Source organism: Cricetulus griseus, chromosome 8 (genome assembly GCF_003668045.3).
Source record: "Cricetulus griseus strain 17A/GY chromosome 8, alternate assembly CriGri-PICRH-1.0, whole genome shotgun sequence".
Taxonomy (NCBI): Eukaryota; Metazoa; Chordata; class Mammalia; order Rodentia; family Cricetidae; genus Cricetulus; species Cricetulus griseus.
Genome location: NC_048601.1, coordinates 16,822,461 through 16,843,221, shown reverse-complemented (window position 1 = coordinate 16,843,221; position 20,761 = coordinate 16,822,461). Strand labels below are relative to the sequence as shown.

General features: G+C 39.7%; 1 protein-coding gene across 1 annotated transcript; it reads right to left on the bottom strand.

Annotated features, from left to right (window-relative positions):
* Nucleotides 1–5,542: 5,542 nt before the first annotated feature.
* Nucleotides 5,543–17,215, bottom strand: LOC103160461 (C-type lectin domain family 2 member A). Its single transcript, XM_027429819.2, has 6 exons — nucleotides 17,077–17,215; nucleotides 15,296–15,458; nucleotides 13,576–13,695; nucleotides 10,726–10,895; nucleotides 9,236–9,339; nucleotides 5,543–8,319 (listed from the first exon to the last, which is right to left on the bottom strand). The coding sequence occupies exons 2-6, from the start codon at nucleotides 15,351–15,353 to the stop codon at nucleotides 8,220–8,222; spliced, it is 552 nt and encodes a 183-aa protein (XP_027285620.1). The 5' UTR covers nucleotides 15,354–15,458; nucleotides 17,077–17,215; the 3' UTR covers nucleotides 5,543–8,219.
* Between the last annotated feature and the right edge of the window lie 3,546 nt (nucleotides 17,216–20,761).

Below are 20,761 nucleotides of genomic sequence, written 5' to 3'. Positions count from 1 at the left end.
CATTCCATGGCTTCCTCTCTCAGTCCTGGGTGGCTCTGTGACACACCATGGCTCCCCTCTCTCAGTACAGCTACTCTAAACTTCACATCAGACTATGCTGCCTTCTGTTTATCCCCTGGGGACTTTCTGTTTCCCCAGCCTCCTCACTCTGTGGCTTTGTCTCATTGTGCCCCTACTTCTAAGCCTCTATTTACGTCAATCTAAGCTTTATTCACTTCTTCTCTGACAGACTCTCTGGCCCTTCACCTTCTTACATTTGGTTGTCTCCATTTAACATTCTTCCTATTTGTCTCTTTAATTGTATTTATTCTTTTAGTGCTGAGAATTAAACCCAGTGACTCGTGCACTCCAGGCAAGCGTTCTGCCGTTGAGCCACACACTCAGGCCCCATTTAACTCTGTTGTTCAGGTTGTCACACGCCATTAGGCGGGGAATGCTGCTTTGACCGTTTCCACTCCAGAATAAATTATGTGGATTTGAAACATGTTTTTAAGTTTCCTGTAGACTTTGTATCTTATGTGTATAATTATGGTATTTTTAACACGACAGAACCCATTATCATCAGTACTGCTCATCATTGTGTAGACATCTGGCATGTACATGGTGAATAAGTAAATGTTTCAGATTTCCCCCCCCCCATTGTTATCCTGAAATATCTCACAGACAACAAGTTTATAATCTCTCAACTGTGTGCTCCTGCAATATAAAAAAAAGTAAAGAACTTTTTCTTTTTTTCAAGAGGGGTGATTCAGGGCACAACTATAATCTGCACAAGGTGAAACTTACCTGCAACAGTGCAAACAATTGTGTTCAGTATCTGGGTTTCATTCATAATCCTCTGCTTTCTCAAGGGGTTCAGGTCACCTCTTTGGTCCCACCCTCAACAGCATACACAGCCCGTGTTCTAGGCCCCAGATAGATTTTTTTTTCCATTGGAACTGGGGTGGTTATCACACAGTGAAAGGCCCCCAGGGGCTCAGGCCCCCAGGATCTCGGCCCAGGACCTCGATGACCCTAATCACGGAGCAGAGGCAAAAGCTTGATGCAAACAGCACGAGGCTTTATTGAAGTTGTTTAACAAGCTAACCCAATGTTAGCTCTGGCCTTTCATCCATCCACCATGGAGGATGGCTAGAAAAGACGCGGTGAAGCCATGGCATAGAGATCTTGTAGGGCAGCATAAGGAGAGTGTCTAGGGGTACTCACAGGCTCACGATTGGTGTGCCTCCAGGCTTGCTCTGTGTTGATTGGTCAACTGGTGGTTATGGCCCATAGGCCCTCCCAGGATGGTTGCTATGCTTTGCGAGTCATTGCTGTGCACTTGTCGGTAAAGCACACCCAGAGCCATAAAGCATAGCACCACCAGCTAACTTCTGATTGGTTCCTTGCCACGAGGCAGGCATCTGACCTCCTAGTGACCAAGGCAAGGTCAGGCAAGCACGTGTTAGGCTTCCATGGCTGCCGAAATGGGGAGCTGGTCCCTTCAACGGCACCTGTATCTCCAAAACTGCTGGGGTCTCATTGCAGCTGGGATCTCTTAGGAATTCCAGCCCTGCCATAAAGTGCCAAGTCTCAGCTTCTCTCCAGGATGACTGCATATCTCTAAAACCAGCACCACCCGGATGACTCTTACATTATAAAGTTTGGCTGTCAGCATGAGGTGCATTCTTGTATGTGACTGCTTGGAGGCTTGCTTTGAATGACTTGTTAAACAAGCGTTGTTTTTAAATCCTACCTTTAATAAACCTTGTTTTCAAGATGGGAATTATCATACAAAAATCCATCATAATCTAAAATATGTTGGAAACCATTGTTACCTCCTTGTTGGCCCACATCATGTGATCATCTTTAATCACGATGGTGGGGAAATCACATGCCATTTATCTTCTTTAACCCTAGCAAAGATGGCTGCCAGCCATGTGGCTGCCTAAAGATGGTGGCAAAGTCATATGTTACTTATGTCCCAAAATGGCATCATGCCACATGGCTCTTTTAAGATTACCTAAGCATAGTTTTTTTTTTTTTTTTAAACTATCGATCCCATGTTACTGAGTTAACTTTTTTTTTTACACATATTACAGACTTTTAACCATACTCAATAAACTTACAAATCTTGAGATAAGGTTTGTATCTCAATAAAAGTCTCAGGCAATTAAATGAAACCAATAATCTTTTGTAGTTATTCTACTTTGTTCTCTTTTCCCTGTCCCAGCAGCAGGTGGATCCTCTGACCCCAGACGGACTTTTAGAGCATGCCTGGGTCTGAAAAGGAAAGAACCCAATTCCAAAGCCAGATTTCTACTGTGGAATACTCCTTTTGTACACTGTGGACATGTATTACTCTCATTGGTTTAATAAAGATCTAGCTGGCCAATAGCTAGGAAGGAAGAAGTTAGGTGGGAGAGCCAGACAGAGAGGATGCTGGGAAGAAGAAGGGTGGAGTCACAAGTAGCCACCAGCCGGATATAAAGGAAGCAGGACAAGAATATGCTGTGCTGAAGAAAGGTACTTCCATGTGGCAAAGCATAGATAAGAAATATGGGTTAATTTAAGTTGTAAGAGGTGGCTAGTAACAAGCCTAAGCCTTCAACACAGCATTTATAGCTCACAATAAGTATCTGTGTGGTTATTTAGGATCTGGGACAAGAAAACTCCACCTACAGATTTTCAATTAAGTAGAACAGCATAAAATAACTTTAATATTATCCATATCCAAAAGCCAGTTTACAACTACTGTGAACTAAACCCAGAGACCAGAAGGCTCAGAGATAAATTCTGAGCCCCAGCTGTCAAAAAAGCCATGGGGGTGGTGGAAACTCACACATTTAAAGGAGAACAGTCAGAAACAAAACATGCTGTAATTCATAATTAAACCGAGCCTGACCCATTTCTTCCTTAGCTCCATGTTCGCAATACAAAGTTTATGGACATAACAGAAAGCACAGCCACAGCCACACACATAAAACAGATGCAACTTTCTCTTTTCTCAGAGCACATGAAAAACAGGTAAGACATAACACAAGACACAGTGCAAATAGGACAGCAGCAAACACAAGACAATGACATCAACGATTGAAATCATCCAGAGATTCACTAGTTTGACCAAAGAACTTTGCTTAACAAATAGAAGGCCCCTCTTTTCCCTGAGTAGCAGCCCCGCACAATCCAGACACTTGGGGACCCACCAGAGGTCTGAATATTCTCAGCTCCCAGAATGCCTGACATCCTGCGCTGGGCCTCTCCAAACCCTTCGCTTGGCTCCCGGTGTTGTGAATTCCTTATAGGTCCTCATTCTGTTGTACAGCCTCGGCATTGACACCCAGCCACTGGATGCCCAGGTGCTGTCCCTGCCAAGTTTATTCTCAGTCCCAAGTCTCCACCAGGGCATTGCCAGTATCTTAAGGCAAGTTAGGAAAGAAACTGGTGACCCTGGCCGGACTCCCAATTAACCAGAAATAACCAGAGGGCCATGTGATGTCTCACTTTGCCCTGGACAGGGAAATATTTGGTTCTTATCACCCTTGTGTCCCCAGGTTGGAATCCCACAGAACCAGAAACCAGATGTTACAGAAAATGCTGATAAGTTCCTATGACTTTCCAGAAGGGGGCATTCGTGAAAAAGAAAACCATGCTGGCTTGCTGTTTCCCTTTTGAAAGGTATGTCCTAGATCCTTGGAATCTAAGGGGCATGCCTCCTGGATGACTGTAGGAGCCCAGGCAGGGCCAGCTTCAAAATTTGGGTGAAGGGTCTGCTCTCTCTAGGGAATTCCAGATGTTAAGCTTTAACATTGTCACGGTAATTGTCCATTTAAAGCAAGCTTTATTTAGTACTTGCCAGGAAACTGAACTCTGGCCAGCTCCATACCCAGGATTCTCAGAGACGTGGGCCTGAATTTAGTCCAGTCAGGTGCTCATAAAAACAAACTCTACAAACCTGTGGTACTACCCGCCTTCCTCTAATCTGGAGTAAATATACACCATGACATACTTCCTGCCTACATATCTCCCACCTGCATGTGATCTCAACAACCCGGGCAGTTGGGACAATCAACCTTGTTTATTGAGGTAAAAGCATATGACTTGTTATCTCACGAGAACCACAGTCCTCAGCATTCCAGGAATTATCCGCCTTTGGGTAAATGGGGCTTAGGGATTAACTTTAGCACTTACATTCTGTGGGCTCCTGCACACGCATGGTTCACACACACACACACACACACACAAACACACACACACACACACACACACACACACACACAAACACACACACACACACACACACTTACATTAATTATAAACTGGCCAATTGCTCAGGCTTATTCCTAACAAACTCATACAACTTAATTGTTAGACTGGGAGAATGGGGCTGGATTGTCAGCCAACCCAAGAAGAGAGGGAGGGGTGGAGGTTGGACCTTTTAAAGGGAAGACTGAGAATGTGCACTAAGGTTTCACGCATGCGCAGAGTCCTCACAAGGCCGTAATGAGTGGCAGGTGATGTGGTGATGACATAGCACAGTTTTCTGTGCGTGCTCCGCCCATCGTTAGGGGTCAAGGTCAGCCAGGTGTATATCTTAACACCCATAATTCTTACTTATGTTTAGTCATGTGGCTTGGTACCTTTTCTCAGTTGTAAGGCATTCTCATCTTGCTTCCTCTGCATGTGGCTGGAAACTGCTTCTCTGCCTTTCCTCTTCCCAGAATTCTTCTTGTCTGGCAGCCCCTCCTATACTTCCTGTCTGGCTACTGGCCAATCAGCATTTTATTAAACCAATACAAGTGACAAATCTTTACAGTGAACAAGAACATTATTCCAACCCTTAGATGCACGTTTCCAGATTCTTATCGGTAAGTATTTACAGGTAAAATTTCCCACTACTTCCTTCAATAGCTATGTGGGGATATTAGTGATTTTATTTTTTTTTAAAAAAATGAGCAAAAATCTCAATTTATTCTTTAAGTTTTTATTTTAGTATTAGTTAACAAGAATGAGTCAACATTTTAAAGTCTGTGTCAACAAGTGTAAAAAAGCGTAAGGTGCTGTGAAAACCATGAGTTGTACAGAGGGGTTCTTGATATGAACACATCACCATCAAAAACACTAACAGAATGGTCATATGAATTACAAACTATAACACAAAGGAAAAAAAGAGCCATTTAAACATTTTCTTACTGTGTTCAGACATTACTCAGCCCGAGGATTATCGCAGATCCAATAGTGTGTTAGAGCAATCTCCTAAACTGTGCAGCACTGTTAGTTACCACTTCTGCAGATGTGTGGTGACAGAATCTTCTATCTGAAGCCATAGTATTGTTTACTCATTCAAGTCTAGGCACAATTTAGCTTAGAAAAGAGAAGACCTAAAGAAGCACTCCCACCCCACCTCACCCCTCCTAAAAAGCTAGAGACATGAACAAAGAATAAAAGAAAACAAAGGAGGAAGGTTTTCCTTCCTTCCTTCCTTCCTTCCTTCCTTCCTTCCTCCCTCCCTCCCTCCCTCCTCCCTCCCTCCCTCCCTCCCCCTCCCTCCCTCCCTTCCTTCCTTCCTTCCTTCCTTCTTTCCTTCCTTCCTTTTTGCACCATGGAAATAAGTGTGATGGCTGCTTGCTTGTTGTCCCTGCCCCCACCTCTCTCCTCTCATCCTCTAGGCTTTCTCTTCACATCCCTGCAGCTCTCCTGATGTCTGTCTCCGGTGTTCATCCCAGACCGCTTTCTTATTCCCATGGCTGCACCTCTTGCTTCTGGCTGAATTTCTGCCAGGAATATGCACCCCCCTGTGAAGCTCAGCTTGTCTCAGTACCCCCTCCTTTCTGTGTCGGCTGACAGTGCTGGAATACATTTGGTAAACTGAGACACAAACTCGGGATTTGATTATATTGCCAATTTGTCCTTGTCTGTCTCATCCTGTGTTGATTAAATTTATGTCTAAGATTCCCCCAAACCATCAGCTTCTCTCTGTTCTCCCTGCCATCATGGCTGGTACTACCCTCATTGTATTTTCCTCTATATAACAACAACAACAACAACAACAACAACAACAAAAGTTTATATAAAATTCCTTGTTTTACCAAAATTCAGAGAAAATTCAGAAAAGCACAAGAACAATCATTAAAGCTGAGGGGTCACATTTGAAGGAGTCACAAACCCATCTAGTTAGTTAGTAATTTCCTAGCAAAGCTGACCCACTCAGCCTGAATTATAATTCTCTAAGTGATCATGGTGGTCACTTTGTCCATAGTGTCTGCTCCCATCCTGAACTCTTAGTTTTAAAAACTCCATCATTCCAATGTTTCTAGGCCATCGTAACTCACAACTTTTAAATTGTGCAAACCTCACAAGAGCCTTTTGTTTCTGGTGAGAATTTTCTGCGTAGAAATGTATTTGTCCTTTTTTCTTGTTTTGCCTCGCTGCCCAGGTTATTTTTATATAGCACAGATTGACTGTGAACCTGAGATCCTCCTGCCTTCGCCTCCCCAGTATTGAATTATAGACCTAAACTGCCTTGTCTGCCTAAGAATCAATCAATCTTTCTTTCTTTCTTTCTTTCTTTCTTTCTTTCTTTCTTTCTATCTTTCTCTCTTTCTCTCTCTTTCTTTCTTTCTTTCCTTCCTTCCTTCCTTCCTTCCTTCCTTCTTTCTTTCTTTCTTCCTTTTGTTCATTCTTTTTTTCTTTACTTATCCACCTGAAAATATTTTTCCTGTGATAATTTCATTGGCTATTTCATTATGCTCTGCCACTAACCACTTCTTATGCCTGACAAATTTGTTTTTGTACATCTTGTAGTATTTGGTAAAAACACTAAAGCCACACACTTATTGAGTCTCTGATTTTCTGAATTATTTATAAGTTTAGTTCTAAGATTCCACCACTACCATTTGTAGCCTATTAGTTTATTCCTGATACAGGAGAATGGTGGAGTAATTATTCAATATAACTAGATTGCATAAAGATGCAAGGAACAAATTCCCGAGTTCTATTCCATGTGCCATGGTGGGTTCTGGCTAGAAAGGACATTGCATTTTTTAGTCTCTTACTGACTTGATGTACTTAACTGTGAAGAGTAATCTCCTCTATTCATTTTGGGACTGAAATAATCAAAGGAACACTTATAGCAGTGGGGATATTGGAAGCATAGAAAGAAAAAGAAAGGAAGGAAGAATGAGGGTGAAGAGAGTAGACAGACAGAGGCTAAGGTGGTCAGCAATGGCAGACAAAGGTACCAAGCTCTTGCCTCATTCTGGGTTTCATCCCATGACCATTTAAATTTCAGCCATAGGACGCATGTCACCAGCTTCACAGTAACTTTAAGAAAGGCTTGTGTGCTGTACGGAAACAGTGTTAACCTCAGTGAGCATGGAACGGCTATCCTCTGAAGAGGCTGATGTTTAACACTGAATCTCCCTCAGTCTTAGGAGAGGTTTGAACAGCAAAGTTCAGAACACGCCCTTAAGTGCTAGAGCCTTACCACTCCCAGTGCCCATCAGGTGACAGACCCTGGGCAGTCACAGGTAGAGAGAGGTGCTAATTCAGACAATTCATTTACTTACAGGCTGGCAAGCCTCTCACGGAAAGACCACAGTGCAAGGATTTTGTTTTCTGTAAAATTCTTGTGCGTCAATTATACTACATACTTGTGTTGTATTAAAAAATAGTGCAAATATTGCATAAGTAAAAGATAGCTAACTGCTAGTATTGATCATAAAAGTTAGGAGAAAACCCTCTAAAATCCAGACAAGTTAGAGCTCTTGGGAGGTAATTATACATGAGATTAATTTCAATTCAAATTCAAATCAATTTAAGGAATTAATATATTCTTTGAATATATTAAATATGTTGACAATTTTCATTCACACTTAATATATTAATTATGAAATTTTTCATTTGATAATAAGATTTGGAATGTTTATATGTCTAACCTGAGGTAAGATTCAGGGCCTTGCAAATAGTAAGCAAGTATACGCTCTACCACTGAGCTGTCCCCAGGCCAAGAAACTTTTAAATAGGTTACAACAGAGTCATCTTGCTTGTCAAGAATTGGACAGATTTACAAAACCTAGATTTGGAAATCAAATCTGAAATGAGACGAGAATGAACAGTTCTAAGCATGAATTTCATGCATGATCATATTAATATAATTTTTTCCCAGGAAGAATTAAAGCTACATTTAATGTAGAATATCTTACATCTATGAGGCCTTAATTTCTTGGTGTGTAGGCATCTCATTTGCTACAAATCCACTTTTGAAACAAATGGCTGCTTGAGCTGCTAATGCCATTTTTGTGTAGATATGCGTACTGTCCATTACCAGTGATTTTAATCCTAGAACAAAATACATAGAGAAAAGGCCATAGAATTAATAAGTGCTAATTGGAAGTGTCAGAGAAAAATATTCATCACCTACTATCACAATAATTATTAGCTACCAATCAAACTGAATTCATTCTTTTTCTGACTTAAAATGTCGCTTTTTTATACAAGGAGACATGACCACTTTCAGGTCCTAAAGAAACCCTGAACAAGTCCCAGGACCCGAGGCTACTCCCAGAACATCTCATCCCACCCCCTAACCTAGACCTCTCCAGCCCAGGGGCTGGGCTTCTCTTACCTTCCCCAGCTTGTGATTCCTATATAATGCAGCTATTTTGGCTCTGTGCCCTCTTGGCTCTTGGCAGGCTTGCTCTCTGTCTCCCCGCCCTCTCCTCTCTCTCTCTCTTCTCTTCCTTTCTTGCTCTCCACCATTCCTCCTCCTCTCATGGCCCAATATATTCTGTTGGCAAAGTTCAATCTGGACTCTTCCAGATGCCTCCAGCTGTTCTCCCTCATATCTACCTTTTGCAATCCTTTTCCTCAGTCATACTTTGGTCCTGCCCTCATTTTCACTCAACCATAACACAATCCTATAGCCTATATATTGGGGGAAGGGTGAGGTTTTTTTTTGTCAAATATTTTGTGTTACAGAGTATTGTGTATTCAAAATCTGTGGGGTCAGGGGTTTCACCTGCAAAATGGACTCGAACATACTCATTCTTGGTATGTCTGTCCAAGTCAAAATACACATGGACTAAGAATCAATGTGTTTGGGATATTGAAAGTATTAAATTACTGTGTTAATGATGACTTCATTCCCCTTTGATGTCTGTTAGACTTCCCCACAAAGAAAGCTTCCCAGAGGATGGCGTTGTCTGTAATGGAGAAGGGCTTACGCCAAGGCTTTGTTATGTAAACTGGAACTCACCTACTGTTGTATATGGTTCCGTCTGCCCACTGCCACTCTGTGCCTTCTTCTCGACTCAGTCCAATCCAATAATGAGAATGGTCTGCATATCGCTTCAGGAAGTTCTTCAGTAAGGAGCATTTACAGGACACACATCAAATGATCCATTATCTCAGATTGTCATTCAATTCATTCAACGTACTCTTTATAGAATTATGGGCAGATTTGTTTGGGAAATACCTTAGGGATCACATTGCTTTCACCTGGCGCCTGTGTTTATTACACAGCAACCTTTCCAGCTAGAAGACTTTTTATGAGGTAGGGATAATCTGTTTCGTGTGGGCTGGTGTGTTTGCTAGCATTGGTTCCTTTGACTATGGGAGAATTTTGGTTAGTGGCTAAATGCATGAGTGGTTACAATTTCATTCAAATTTCATATTTCAGATTGCCTTATAGTTTATTCTGATGCATCTTATTTTCTAATGTGATTGGTCTGGTATGGCTTGCCAATTGCTGGTAGTTGCTCTTCATATCTCTCACTATCACGTTCTTTAATTTTCCTGTGAGTATGTGCACACGTGTTCAGACATGCCTCTGTAAGCAGCCACTTTACTTTGTTTCTTTTAAAAATCAGTATTGTTTATTTACTTCTTATGTATATGTATTTGTGCCTGAATCAACATTTATGGATCTTATGCAGGTGCCAGAGGGCATCAGTTCCCCTGAGACCAGAGTTAAGGGCACTTGTGAGCCACCTGAGGTGTTGGAAACCATACCTGGGTCATTTGTAAGAACAACGTATGCTCTGAACCACTGAGCTGTCTCTCTTGCTCCACTTTGTTGCTTTTAGAGAATCATCTTGATGATTTTCTTTTTTAGTAAAATCAAAAGTTTAAATAAATACATTTAAATGAGTTAAATAGACTGTTTATTGCAACTGCTGCTAGGTTTAGGTTTCGATTTATTAATGGTGCATTTTTTGTCTTTTTTTTTTCTTTTTCCTTATTTCAGTTGTTGGGCTGACTTTTTATTTTTTGTGTTTAGTTGGTTTAGAAAGGATAATCTACATATTCTATTCTTCATGAAATTAGTCTCCATACTTGTTCTACATTCTAGATTGTCAAAACCATTACTTAAAAAATTCTTTATACAATTATCAATATTGACAAAGTTTAAAATATTTTGTGGTGAAGTTATTTGTAATGTTTTATGCTCATATAAAAAGTGGTCTCAGGAGAGATGGCTTCGTGGTTAAGAAGCTGCTCTCCCAGAGGACCTGGGCATTCAGAGCTCACAATTGTCCATAACTCCAGTTTTAGGGGATTTGATATCCTCGTATAGACATACATGCAAACAAAACACCAATGTAAATAACAGAAAAATAAATGTTATTTTAATGATTTTTTAAAAGTGGTCTTCCCTGCACTGCACAATCATTTCTATAGTTTCTACTGTACTTGTGTCTTCCATAGATTAGGTATAACCTCTGAAAATGACTGCTGTTGTCTTACCAGTTCTTTTGTGCTGTTGAATACTGCGAGCGTTGCTTGGTAAGAGGCACAGAAGCTCTGGCTCATTTTCCATGTCGTTGTATTTTCAGAAAAAAGGAAGCACTTTTGTTGGTAACCAATCCAGTCATCTAGGCATCGTGTATGATCGGTTTGAAATTTCTTTTTTTCAACTAAGAATGATTTAACAGAATGTTAAGGACAGAAGGATCTGAAGGTTGAATTTCCTTTTGATGACATAGGAAAATATAATTTTAAACATTTTTTCCTCTCCAGATGAATACAATTTGGAGACTGGTTTTGGTTCTTCAATCTGAAAGTTTTAGGGATGGTATTTTTACTGTTATTTTTTCCATTAAATTGTTGTACTTCAGTAGGTTGAAATAAACACTTGATAGAAGCCACTCGAGTCACTGATGATATTACTCATCAAGGCTCTTCCTAGATGGCTGAGCTTGTTTGCCTGGCATTAACCTTCACTAATATGTTGTAGGCATGATTTCCTCCATTGTTGTGCTGAACTAGTGAACAAATCACTATAAATTCAGGAAAATATCCAGAAGGAATCTTTCTAAGAGAAATATCACTGAGAGAACTTCTGCATGTTGAGGGCAGTTCTATTTTGTAAGTGAGGATTATAGTATACATGTTTTTCATTTTTTCTGACATATCTTTACATACTAGACAGACAATGGCAGTTTATGTGGCTGAGAGGTGAGCAGGTGATACAGAGACTACTGTAGGCATTTAAGACAGGCAAGATAGTGTTAAATTTTAAGGTCTCAAGACAACCAAGTGAAATATACCTAAAGCAGGAGTGCAATTTCTTTTGCTAGGTTTACAATACTTTTCTTTAGACCTAACAAAAAATAAAATAATATTATATCAGGATTTGATCTGTAATTATGTTGGGTGCTTTATTCTCTCTGGAGATGCTCCATTCTGGAGATGCTTCATTATATAAAGGTATAACTTCCTTTATACCAAAGCTCATGTAGTTCATGCACATACCATAAGGTAATACAGCAAATAATGTCTGAGCCTTTGTTTATAATGATAAATGGTCTACAATGCTAGGTCCTCACTATGAACAAATCTAGTTGTCAAGTATGGCCTAGTATTGCAATGACATATTTGTTAAAGCATGACCTTACCTAGGAACTTCCTTTCTCTCAGTCCTGTAGAATTGACCAATAATATTTTCTATGCTCTTTGCTTTTAATAAAGCATTGAGTTTAATATATCATAGTCATAGTGATACTTTCTGCCTCCTTATTTCCTTCCTTAATATTGATGATCTTTCCTTAACTATTGGCAACATATAACAATGTATGTAAGTATTGTATGTACGTGTGTGTAATGTATACACATCTCTTTCTACAATACACACACACACACACACACACACACACACACAATCCCGTCAATAGCAGACTTCGTATATTACAGTAGTCTTCTGTATTTACTTTATTTGTAACTGCATCAGATGCTACAGTGATGACTCACCTGTCCCCTGTAGTTTTGTGTAAATACAGCCAATGATGTTTGTGTAATCATGAGATCATCTAATGACTCTTAAGTTAGACTGTATCCTTGTTATAAAGCCTCATGTCTATAGAGAATTACTTCACCTGAGGATACATAACCGTCATGTGCCCATCCTTCTCAAATATACCTAAGTACAGGGATATTTTTTACTTTGTGTCCAGAGAGAACTTAGACATAGTATACATTTTAGCCCCGGTATCAACATCTATTGAATAAGAAAACTGCTTATTCTAAAGCACAAAATCAGTCATTCAACCCATATATGAGTTTGCTACGCTTATTTTTCTTCTACTGAATTGTGTCAAGTATTCCTTACTTAACTTTTGCTGAACAATTTTAGAGCACCAGGGACATTTAGTGCAACAAGTGCCAGTAAAAATTATCTAGTCAAATCAAATTATCTATTGATGGGGAATCTGAGATAACAACTGTTCAATAAGTTAGTTAAGCAGCGAGAAAATCAGGAAATTGAATTATGGACCTTTTGTTGGATTACACAAATTATCCACACTTTTGTGATCAGATTGTAAGAAAGTCTTTGGGCATAGCTCCAACCAGGGAGCCAGCAGGAAGTCAGTGGGAATTCCACTGAGGGGGTGTCATAAGCACTTTGTGAGGGACGATGGTCCTCACATAGTGGCAGGTGGCCTGGGCAAAGCTTTCTGCCAAGAATGGGATGACACATGTCATCTATATAAAACCGAGAAAATGAACTTATTCACAAAGATGCAACATTATTGGTGCCATAAAGAGAAATGAGTCAGAAGACGCTGCTATAGATTGCAATATTATTATCTGTTCCTTACAAGGAAAAAGGACAACAGCACTGTTCCCACTTCACTGGGTAACTCAAAATTACAAATGATATATTATACATGAAAAGATATTGTAAATGATGGATATATATATGTATATATATATATATACATATATATATATACATAAGTAATGCTCATTACTCTGTTCAGAACTATGTATCATTTCTAGTTGTGTATAAAATTATAACTTTTGTGGCATCCCACAAGGAAGTGTATTTTTGTAGTTAACTACTTTTTACTGAAAATACTGAAGCCTCTTTGGTAAATTTACTAGCTTGAATGGATATCATCACCTCCTGACCTCATCATAGAAGGCCTGGAACTTACCATGACTTCCCAGTTTATAATGGGCTTCTTGAGATGAAGTCAAGAAGCATCTGTAGGAAGATCAGGATCCAGTGTGGCTTGAAATCACCCCTAACACTTGACTAAGCATGATAGACACACACAGGACAAAAGACTTCCTAATAACAATGGGGGAACCCACCTGCTAAAGACGCTCCCAAGGCTACAATCACCGAAAGGAAGACTACAATCATCAAACGAAGGCTGGTGACTTGAGAAGGGTAAAATCTCCTTTTGCTCCTGGTTTGAAATTCCTGAGACTCTGTGGGATGAATGCACAAGATATTATTTCCTATAAAATGCCAAGCAGGTCTACAATACTGATAAGTGTGTTAAAGATAGACTATGATGTCAAGACCAATGAATACAAACTGATAGTGTTTCTATGTACTAGCAGCTATCAATGTAAAGTAAAATATGAGATACGGTAAAGTATTAACCACTTATGAAAAACACATCAAAAGGCATGCAATATCAGTCCATTGAGGATGACAAAACATTGCTGAGAGAAACATGGGCATAAGCAGATGGAAAGGATGTTTTCAAACTTTAAAAGGCATAGTTCTGCTAAGCTATTAATTCTACCAAAACCAATTTACAGATTTATGGTAATTCCCAGCAAAGAATTCTCAGCAGGTTTTGGTTTTTGTTGTTTTGGAAGATATTGGAAAACTACTTATGAAGTACTTATGAAAATGTAAAGAAACTGAAACACATGGAACAACTTTGGGAAAGAATTCTCTCAGAGGTTAAGCATCGCCTGGCCGAAGGACATTAAAGCTGGGGCTATCAACACAGCATGGTTTTGGTGTAAAGACAAACAGAAAGAATAGAAAAAAGGATACACATCTGTGTGGCCATTAGTTTTTGATAAAGACACAAAATAGACAATCATTTTCATAAATGGTACTGGAAGAAAGGAATATGTATGTGTGAGAAATTATTTCAATCAAATTTGAACCCATTGGCACAAAGTAACACAATGGATCAGAGAAGAGAAAGCCTCAAAGGATAGAGTGGGACATGGAGAAACTTCCTTGTGACCTTGGGATAAGTAAAGATTTCTTTAACAACATGATCTACCAGAAAACACAGGGGATTTCCTAAAAATTAATAACTTTGGGTCTTCAAAAGACTGTGCTAGGAAAGAAGAGACAATCCAGAGACTGAGAGAAAACAGCTGCATTTTCTACATCTGACAAAGGACTTTTATTCAGGATATATGAGATCTCCATATTTAATGAACAACACCTGGCAAGAAAAGTTTAAGCAAAAGAACTGAAAAGACACATGCTAAAGAAGATATCTGGATAACCACGTGTGAGTTAAAATATCAATCCCCACTAGTCATTGAAAAAGGGCCAAGTAGCAGCTGGAAAGATGACTCAGTGATTAAAAGATCTTGCTGTCTTTACGGAGCACCTGCATTCAGTTCCTCAAATCCAGACACAAACTCCTGAAATTCCAGCTCCAGGGGATCCAATGTCCTCTGCTGGGCTCCTCCAGCACATGCACAAAGACATGCCCATGACTGTCTTGGGGCTTACACATTCTATTCCTAGGTGTTTTCCCAACAGAAATGGAAGCATATGTGTAGAATTAGTACAGACTAAGATGTACACACTAATTTTAGAGACAACTTGTTCACAGTAAAACTAGACCAGAAAAACAAATATGACCAAGAATGAGTGAATGAATAAACATTTTTCTACTTAGAGATAAGACAATGAACTATGAGTCCCAAAGAGCAGTGTTACATCTTAAGTCATTACAACAACAAAGGATACCAGGAAAAAATAAACACACATGACAAAAGTCTACTTTTATGAAGACCACTGAACCTTTATATGTGCCTGACTTACCTGTAGATTGAAAGTCTCCTGAATTTGTCAGTGTTATCTCCTCACTCATATCTCTCATCAAGTTAAAACAAAAAGACGTGGTCTGGTCGTGATGGACACCCTGGGTTCAGGATCAGGCCTGCCACTCCTTGGATTTAACTTCAATCATGTAGATGAAGAATGTCTAAAGTGAGATTGTCATGGTAACATAAATAAGATATCCAAAGTTCCTCAGAACTGTGACTGGCCTTATAACCTCTTCAAAATCCGTTACTTCATCCAAAAGACTTTAAATGTCAATACATTGGAAAGAACAATGGACTCAGCTGAAGACATGAATGGGTTCTTCTGTTGAGCTCAATGGAGGGGAGTGAGGCTCACACACCAGTGAAGTCACCATATTTCATCTTCTTACCACCACTCCAGCTTAGCAACTTTTTTGTTTAATTTTGATAAGCCACAGTTTTTGTCTTAAGTTATTTGAGCACGAAATAACAGCATTCAGTTGAAGGAAATCCAATTTGCCCTTAATACCAAAAATAATAACACTAGGAAGGATCACATCTCATCACTAATTTGTATTTGATTTATGATAGCCTAGGTTTTAGCTCTTGATATCTATGACTTTATTTAGATTCACACTGTTATCAAATATGATCTTTAATTCACAGATGTGCTAACTTCTTAAAACACTAGGGAGGTTGAAAAGCTTCTTTAAGGAAACAGCTAATGTGTAGCTGTTAGCCCAGGGCCTGAGTCATGACTCAGAGGCCCCTTTACTTTAATAAACCTCATGAAGGGAATTACATGTCAGCTGTAATTCCCAGCCTGCCCTTCTTTCAGTATATTTAACAGTTGCCATGCATGGATATCAGGACTCTGCTCATATAACCACTCAGAGAAACTCTACTGATTCCCTGTTAGGTTTTGCTGAAAATGTCCTCATATGCTGAGCCGATATTACCATGTCTCAAGTCCACTAGCAAAAAGCACTGGATTACTATGTCAAATTTAGATAATTACAATCATGTAATATTACTTGACATCATGACAAGTAATTGAAATTTTAAGCTGGGTTAAAAAAGAATAATTTTATGCTGAATGATTGAAATTGGTCAATCTCATTCCTAAGAGTTTTTTTTTTTTTTGCAGATTTTTTATTTGAATTAGAAACAAGATTGTTTTACATGACAATCCAGTTTTTTTTAACAAACAAACTGTATCTCTTTCTCCCTCTTTCATACACACACACACACACACACACACACACACACACACACACACACACACACTTGCATACATGTGGGGGAGGGGAGAAGGGGAGAGAAAGGAAGAATGAACTACATTACTTCAAGTGTCACATACTATTCTGTAAATTTACTTTTGTCTCATTTAGCAATAGCTGTTCAATACTGTGTTACAAACTATACCTAAGCTCTAACTAAATTAACATCTCCTCTCACAAAGTCTGTCCTGCATTTGGTTAAAATTGGGATCCAGGCTGAAGGTTCTGTCTTCTCTTGGAGATGTCAGTGATGTAGCAGAAAGAGAGAGCAAATTATATCCTATTAAGTAAGGAATGACCAGAAATGTTTACTAATTATCAATTGATAAACTTCATTTTATTCCTGTAGCACCCATGTGAGTATGCACATTCTGCTATTACAGTTTTGTTACTTTGAGACTGCTAAGTTTCTCTAAGTCATTCATTAAATTCAGAGTCCCAAAAGTGAAGAAAGAGAAAACAAGAAACTTTCCCTTTCACATGCTTCCCTCTGCCAGGCCAGGTCCCAAATACTCACTGCAGTTCTCTCTGCTTTTCTTCTGAGTGACTTTTCTCAGACTAGTTGAATGTCTGGATGCTGACTCTGAAAAACCAAGATGTTTCCAAGGGAATCTGATGTTCTCTCCTCTGCCCAGCTCTCGCCCTCTGGACTTCTGCCCTCTGTAGGATCAGAAGTAACAGGCAACGAGTGACTCATATATAGTCACAGTGAGAGGAAAATGAAAGCTGAGCTAAGTAACCCCAAACCTCAGGACTTAGAAAAATCCAAACCCTAATTGTGGGTCAAGTGAGAAAGAGGAAGAGAGAAGCAAAACTGCAACAATTTAAGGGAAAACTCCTTACATTTCTCCTTAAGTGCACAGGAGATCAGTTTATTCAGCAGAATATCCAGGAGAGCTACCTATGATACCTTGGAGCCCTTAACTGCTCCATGTTCCCCACTGGGAAAGCTATTCTCCACCCTTCAGTTATTTCCATTTTCATCCACCTTTAAAGTAGTTTCCCCTTCTCACAGAGGACATAAAGTTTATTCGGGAATCCTTCATACACACATATTGCTTAGGCTTTCATATACAGACTCTTCCAATTATCTTCCTAAACCTCCATTGTTTGAAAGCCAACATGGAAAATCTTCCATGTGAAAGAATGGGACCTAGGTGCAATATATATATATATATATATATATATATATATATATATATGTGTGTGTGTGTGTGTGTGTGTGTGTGTGTGTGTGTGTGTGTGTGTGTGTTAGTTGTGTAGCTTGGCCCTCTTGTAGGACTCCTAACAGGGGAGCAGGGGTTGCCCCTGACTCTTTTACTGGCTTTTGGGACCCTACTCCTCATACTGGGTCACCTTGCCCAACCTTAATACAAGGGGAGATGATTAGTCTTATTGAAAGTTGATACGCTCCGTTTTGATGATATCCAAGGGAGACCTGCCCTTTCTGGAACAGAAACAGAAGAGGAGTGGATTGGGGGATGGGAATAGAGGTGGGGTGGGGGTGGGGGTGGAGGAGAGGAGGGAGGGCAAACTGGCCTGGATGTACAAGAAATGACGGAAGGAGGGAAGTAGGAAGGGAGGGAGGAAGGAAGGAAGGAAGGAAGGAAGGAAGGAAGGAAGGAAGGAAGGAAGGAAGGAAGGAGAAAGAAATTCATTATAAGTTAGGGAAAGCAAAAGTGACTAGATGCCCAAGTTCTTGCCTAATCCTGTATTCCCCTTCAAGTTTAACAAGGACCATCAGCTACTGAATAGGAGAAATACATTTTAAAATAGTAAAGAAGGACTGGAGGGATAGCTCAGTTGTGACTCTTCAGGGTTTGGGTTCAATTTCCGGTACCAGAGGATCTGCTGATCTCTGCACACACCGCACACATATGTCATGTACTGACACACATGCAGGCAAAACACCATACACAAAAAATAAGCAAAGAAATATAGCAAGCACTGTATTCCATTTGGGGAAATGTTTTCCAATTTTGTTTCTGTATTAAAAGTTATTATTTAGTTATTTATTAACTTAGAATTAAGCACTTAGGCCCAGAGAGATGGCTTAGTGGTTTGGAGTTCTTGCTGCTCTGGCACAGGACCAGAATTGGGTTGCCAGCATCCATGAAATGCTGTTTACAACGACCAATAATGCCAGCACCAAGGGATCTGATTCCTTCTCCTGGCATCTACAGGCACCTCCACACATGTGTGCAAACACAGAGCACATAAATAAAAGGAAAATAAAATAAGAGCTAAGCACAAATATATAAACAGTTTTTCTAGAAAACTTTGGATCCCAAGGATCAACAAGTTTATAAATGCATGTCTCAAGTACAGTGGCAAAGCAGTGGCTACTATCCTGTCTCTTAAGCTCTACAAGTGATGTATTTTTTCCTTTTAGTCCCACATGTATCACTGTGAACACTAATTACTGTACTTAGAAAAAAACACAGCATTTATTAAAATACTCAACATACGGAGGACCCATTTCGCCTACACGACGCTGGATGGCTCAATTGACAAATTTGAAAACAGTAACAAATGACTTTCGTTTTATTTGTGAGTCATTCATTTTATTGCTACAAAGTCAAAAGGGGGCAAATTTTTCATATAAAGGTCACGTGATAGTCTTGTCTTGCCCTACAGAATTGACATTTGGGCAATCAAGGAATCAGTCCTCTGTTTTAGTTAGTAGACACAGAAGAAAAAAGAATCTTACTCATTGGGGCAGTTGGATTTTATCAGTACAACAGAGTTTGGCTCAGCTGATGTATTTGTACCAGGTGACAATATGTGCTGTCACTTGGGGAAGTGTGACTTTTCTTTTTAAATCACAGAGTAGCCTGCGTTTCTCTCCGTGATAATAACTTCATTATCCACCAAGACCAGTGCAAGATGAAGCTATTCTCTCTATATAAGGCTGTTTTCATCAGTGACTCACAGACTCCAGACTCAGGAATCACCTTCCACAGTCTCATTGGACTGGATAGATTTAAAAGAATTGGCACACAGGGAATGAAGGGAAGGATCAAGAGGTCACTGCTCCAGGACATCATGTTCTGAAATGTGTGTGTGTGTGTGTGTGTGTGTGTGTGTGTGTGTGTGTGTGTGTGTGTGTGTGTGTGGTGGGGGGAGCAGGCTTTATGTAAACAAAGGTTTTTTACCAGGTTGGGAGAGGGTTTAAAACATTTTATCAGCGTCTTATAAAGTGGGGGAGATAATTTCATTGTTTGGTGTTTTGGTGGGTAGTTTCTTGAGTTCATTGTATATTTTGGAAATCAGCCCTCTGTCAGATGTAGGGATGGTGAAGATCTTTTCCCATTCTGTGGGCTGTTGATTTGTCTTACCGACTGGGTCCTTTGCCTTACAGAAGCTTCTCAGTTTCAGGAGTTCCCATTTATTAATTGCAAATCTCAATGTCTGTGCTACTGGTATAATGTTCAGGAAGCGGTCTCCCATGCCAATTTGTTCAAGGGTATCTCCCACTTTCTCTTCTAGAAGATTCAGTGTGGCTGGATTTATGTTGAGATCTTTGATCCATTTGCATTTAAGGTTTGTGCATAGTGACAGATATGGATCTATCTGCAGTCTTCTGCATGCCCGAATCTAGTTGTGCCATCACCATTTGTTGTAGGTGTGTGGGTTAATATCAGGGTTTTCAATTTGATTCCATTGGTCTATCTGTCTATTTTTGTGCCAATACCAAGCTGTTTTCAGGACTATGGCTCTATAATAGAGCTTGAAGTCAGGGATGGTGATGCCTCCAGAAGACCCTTTATTGTACAGAGTTGTTTTGGCTATCCTAGGTTTTTTTTTTTCCATATAAAGTTGAGTATTGTTCTTTCAAGGTCTGTGAAGAACTGTGTTGGGATTTTGATGGGGATTGCGTTGAATCTGTAGATTACTTTTGGCAAGATTGCCATTTTTACTATGTTGATTCTACCTATCCAAGAGCATGGGAGATCTTTCCATTTTCTGGTATCTTCTTTAACTTCTTTCTTTACTATACAGGTCTTTCACTTTTTTGGTTAGTGTTATCCCAAGATATTTTATGTTGCTTCTCAACAGAGGAATCAGAAAAGGCTGAAAGACACTTAAGAAAGTGCTCAAAATCCTTGTCCATCAGAGAAATGCAACTCAAAACAACTCTAAGATACCATCTTACACACGCCAGAATGGCTAAAATATAAAACACCAATGACAATCTATGC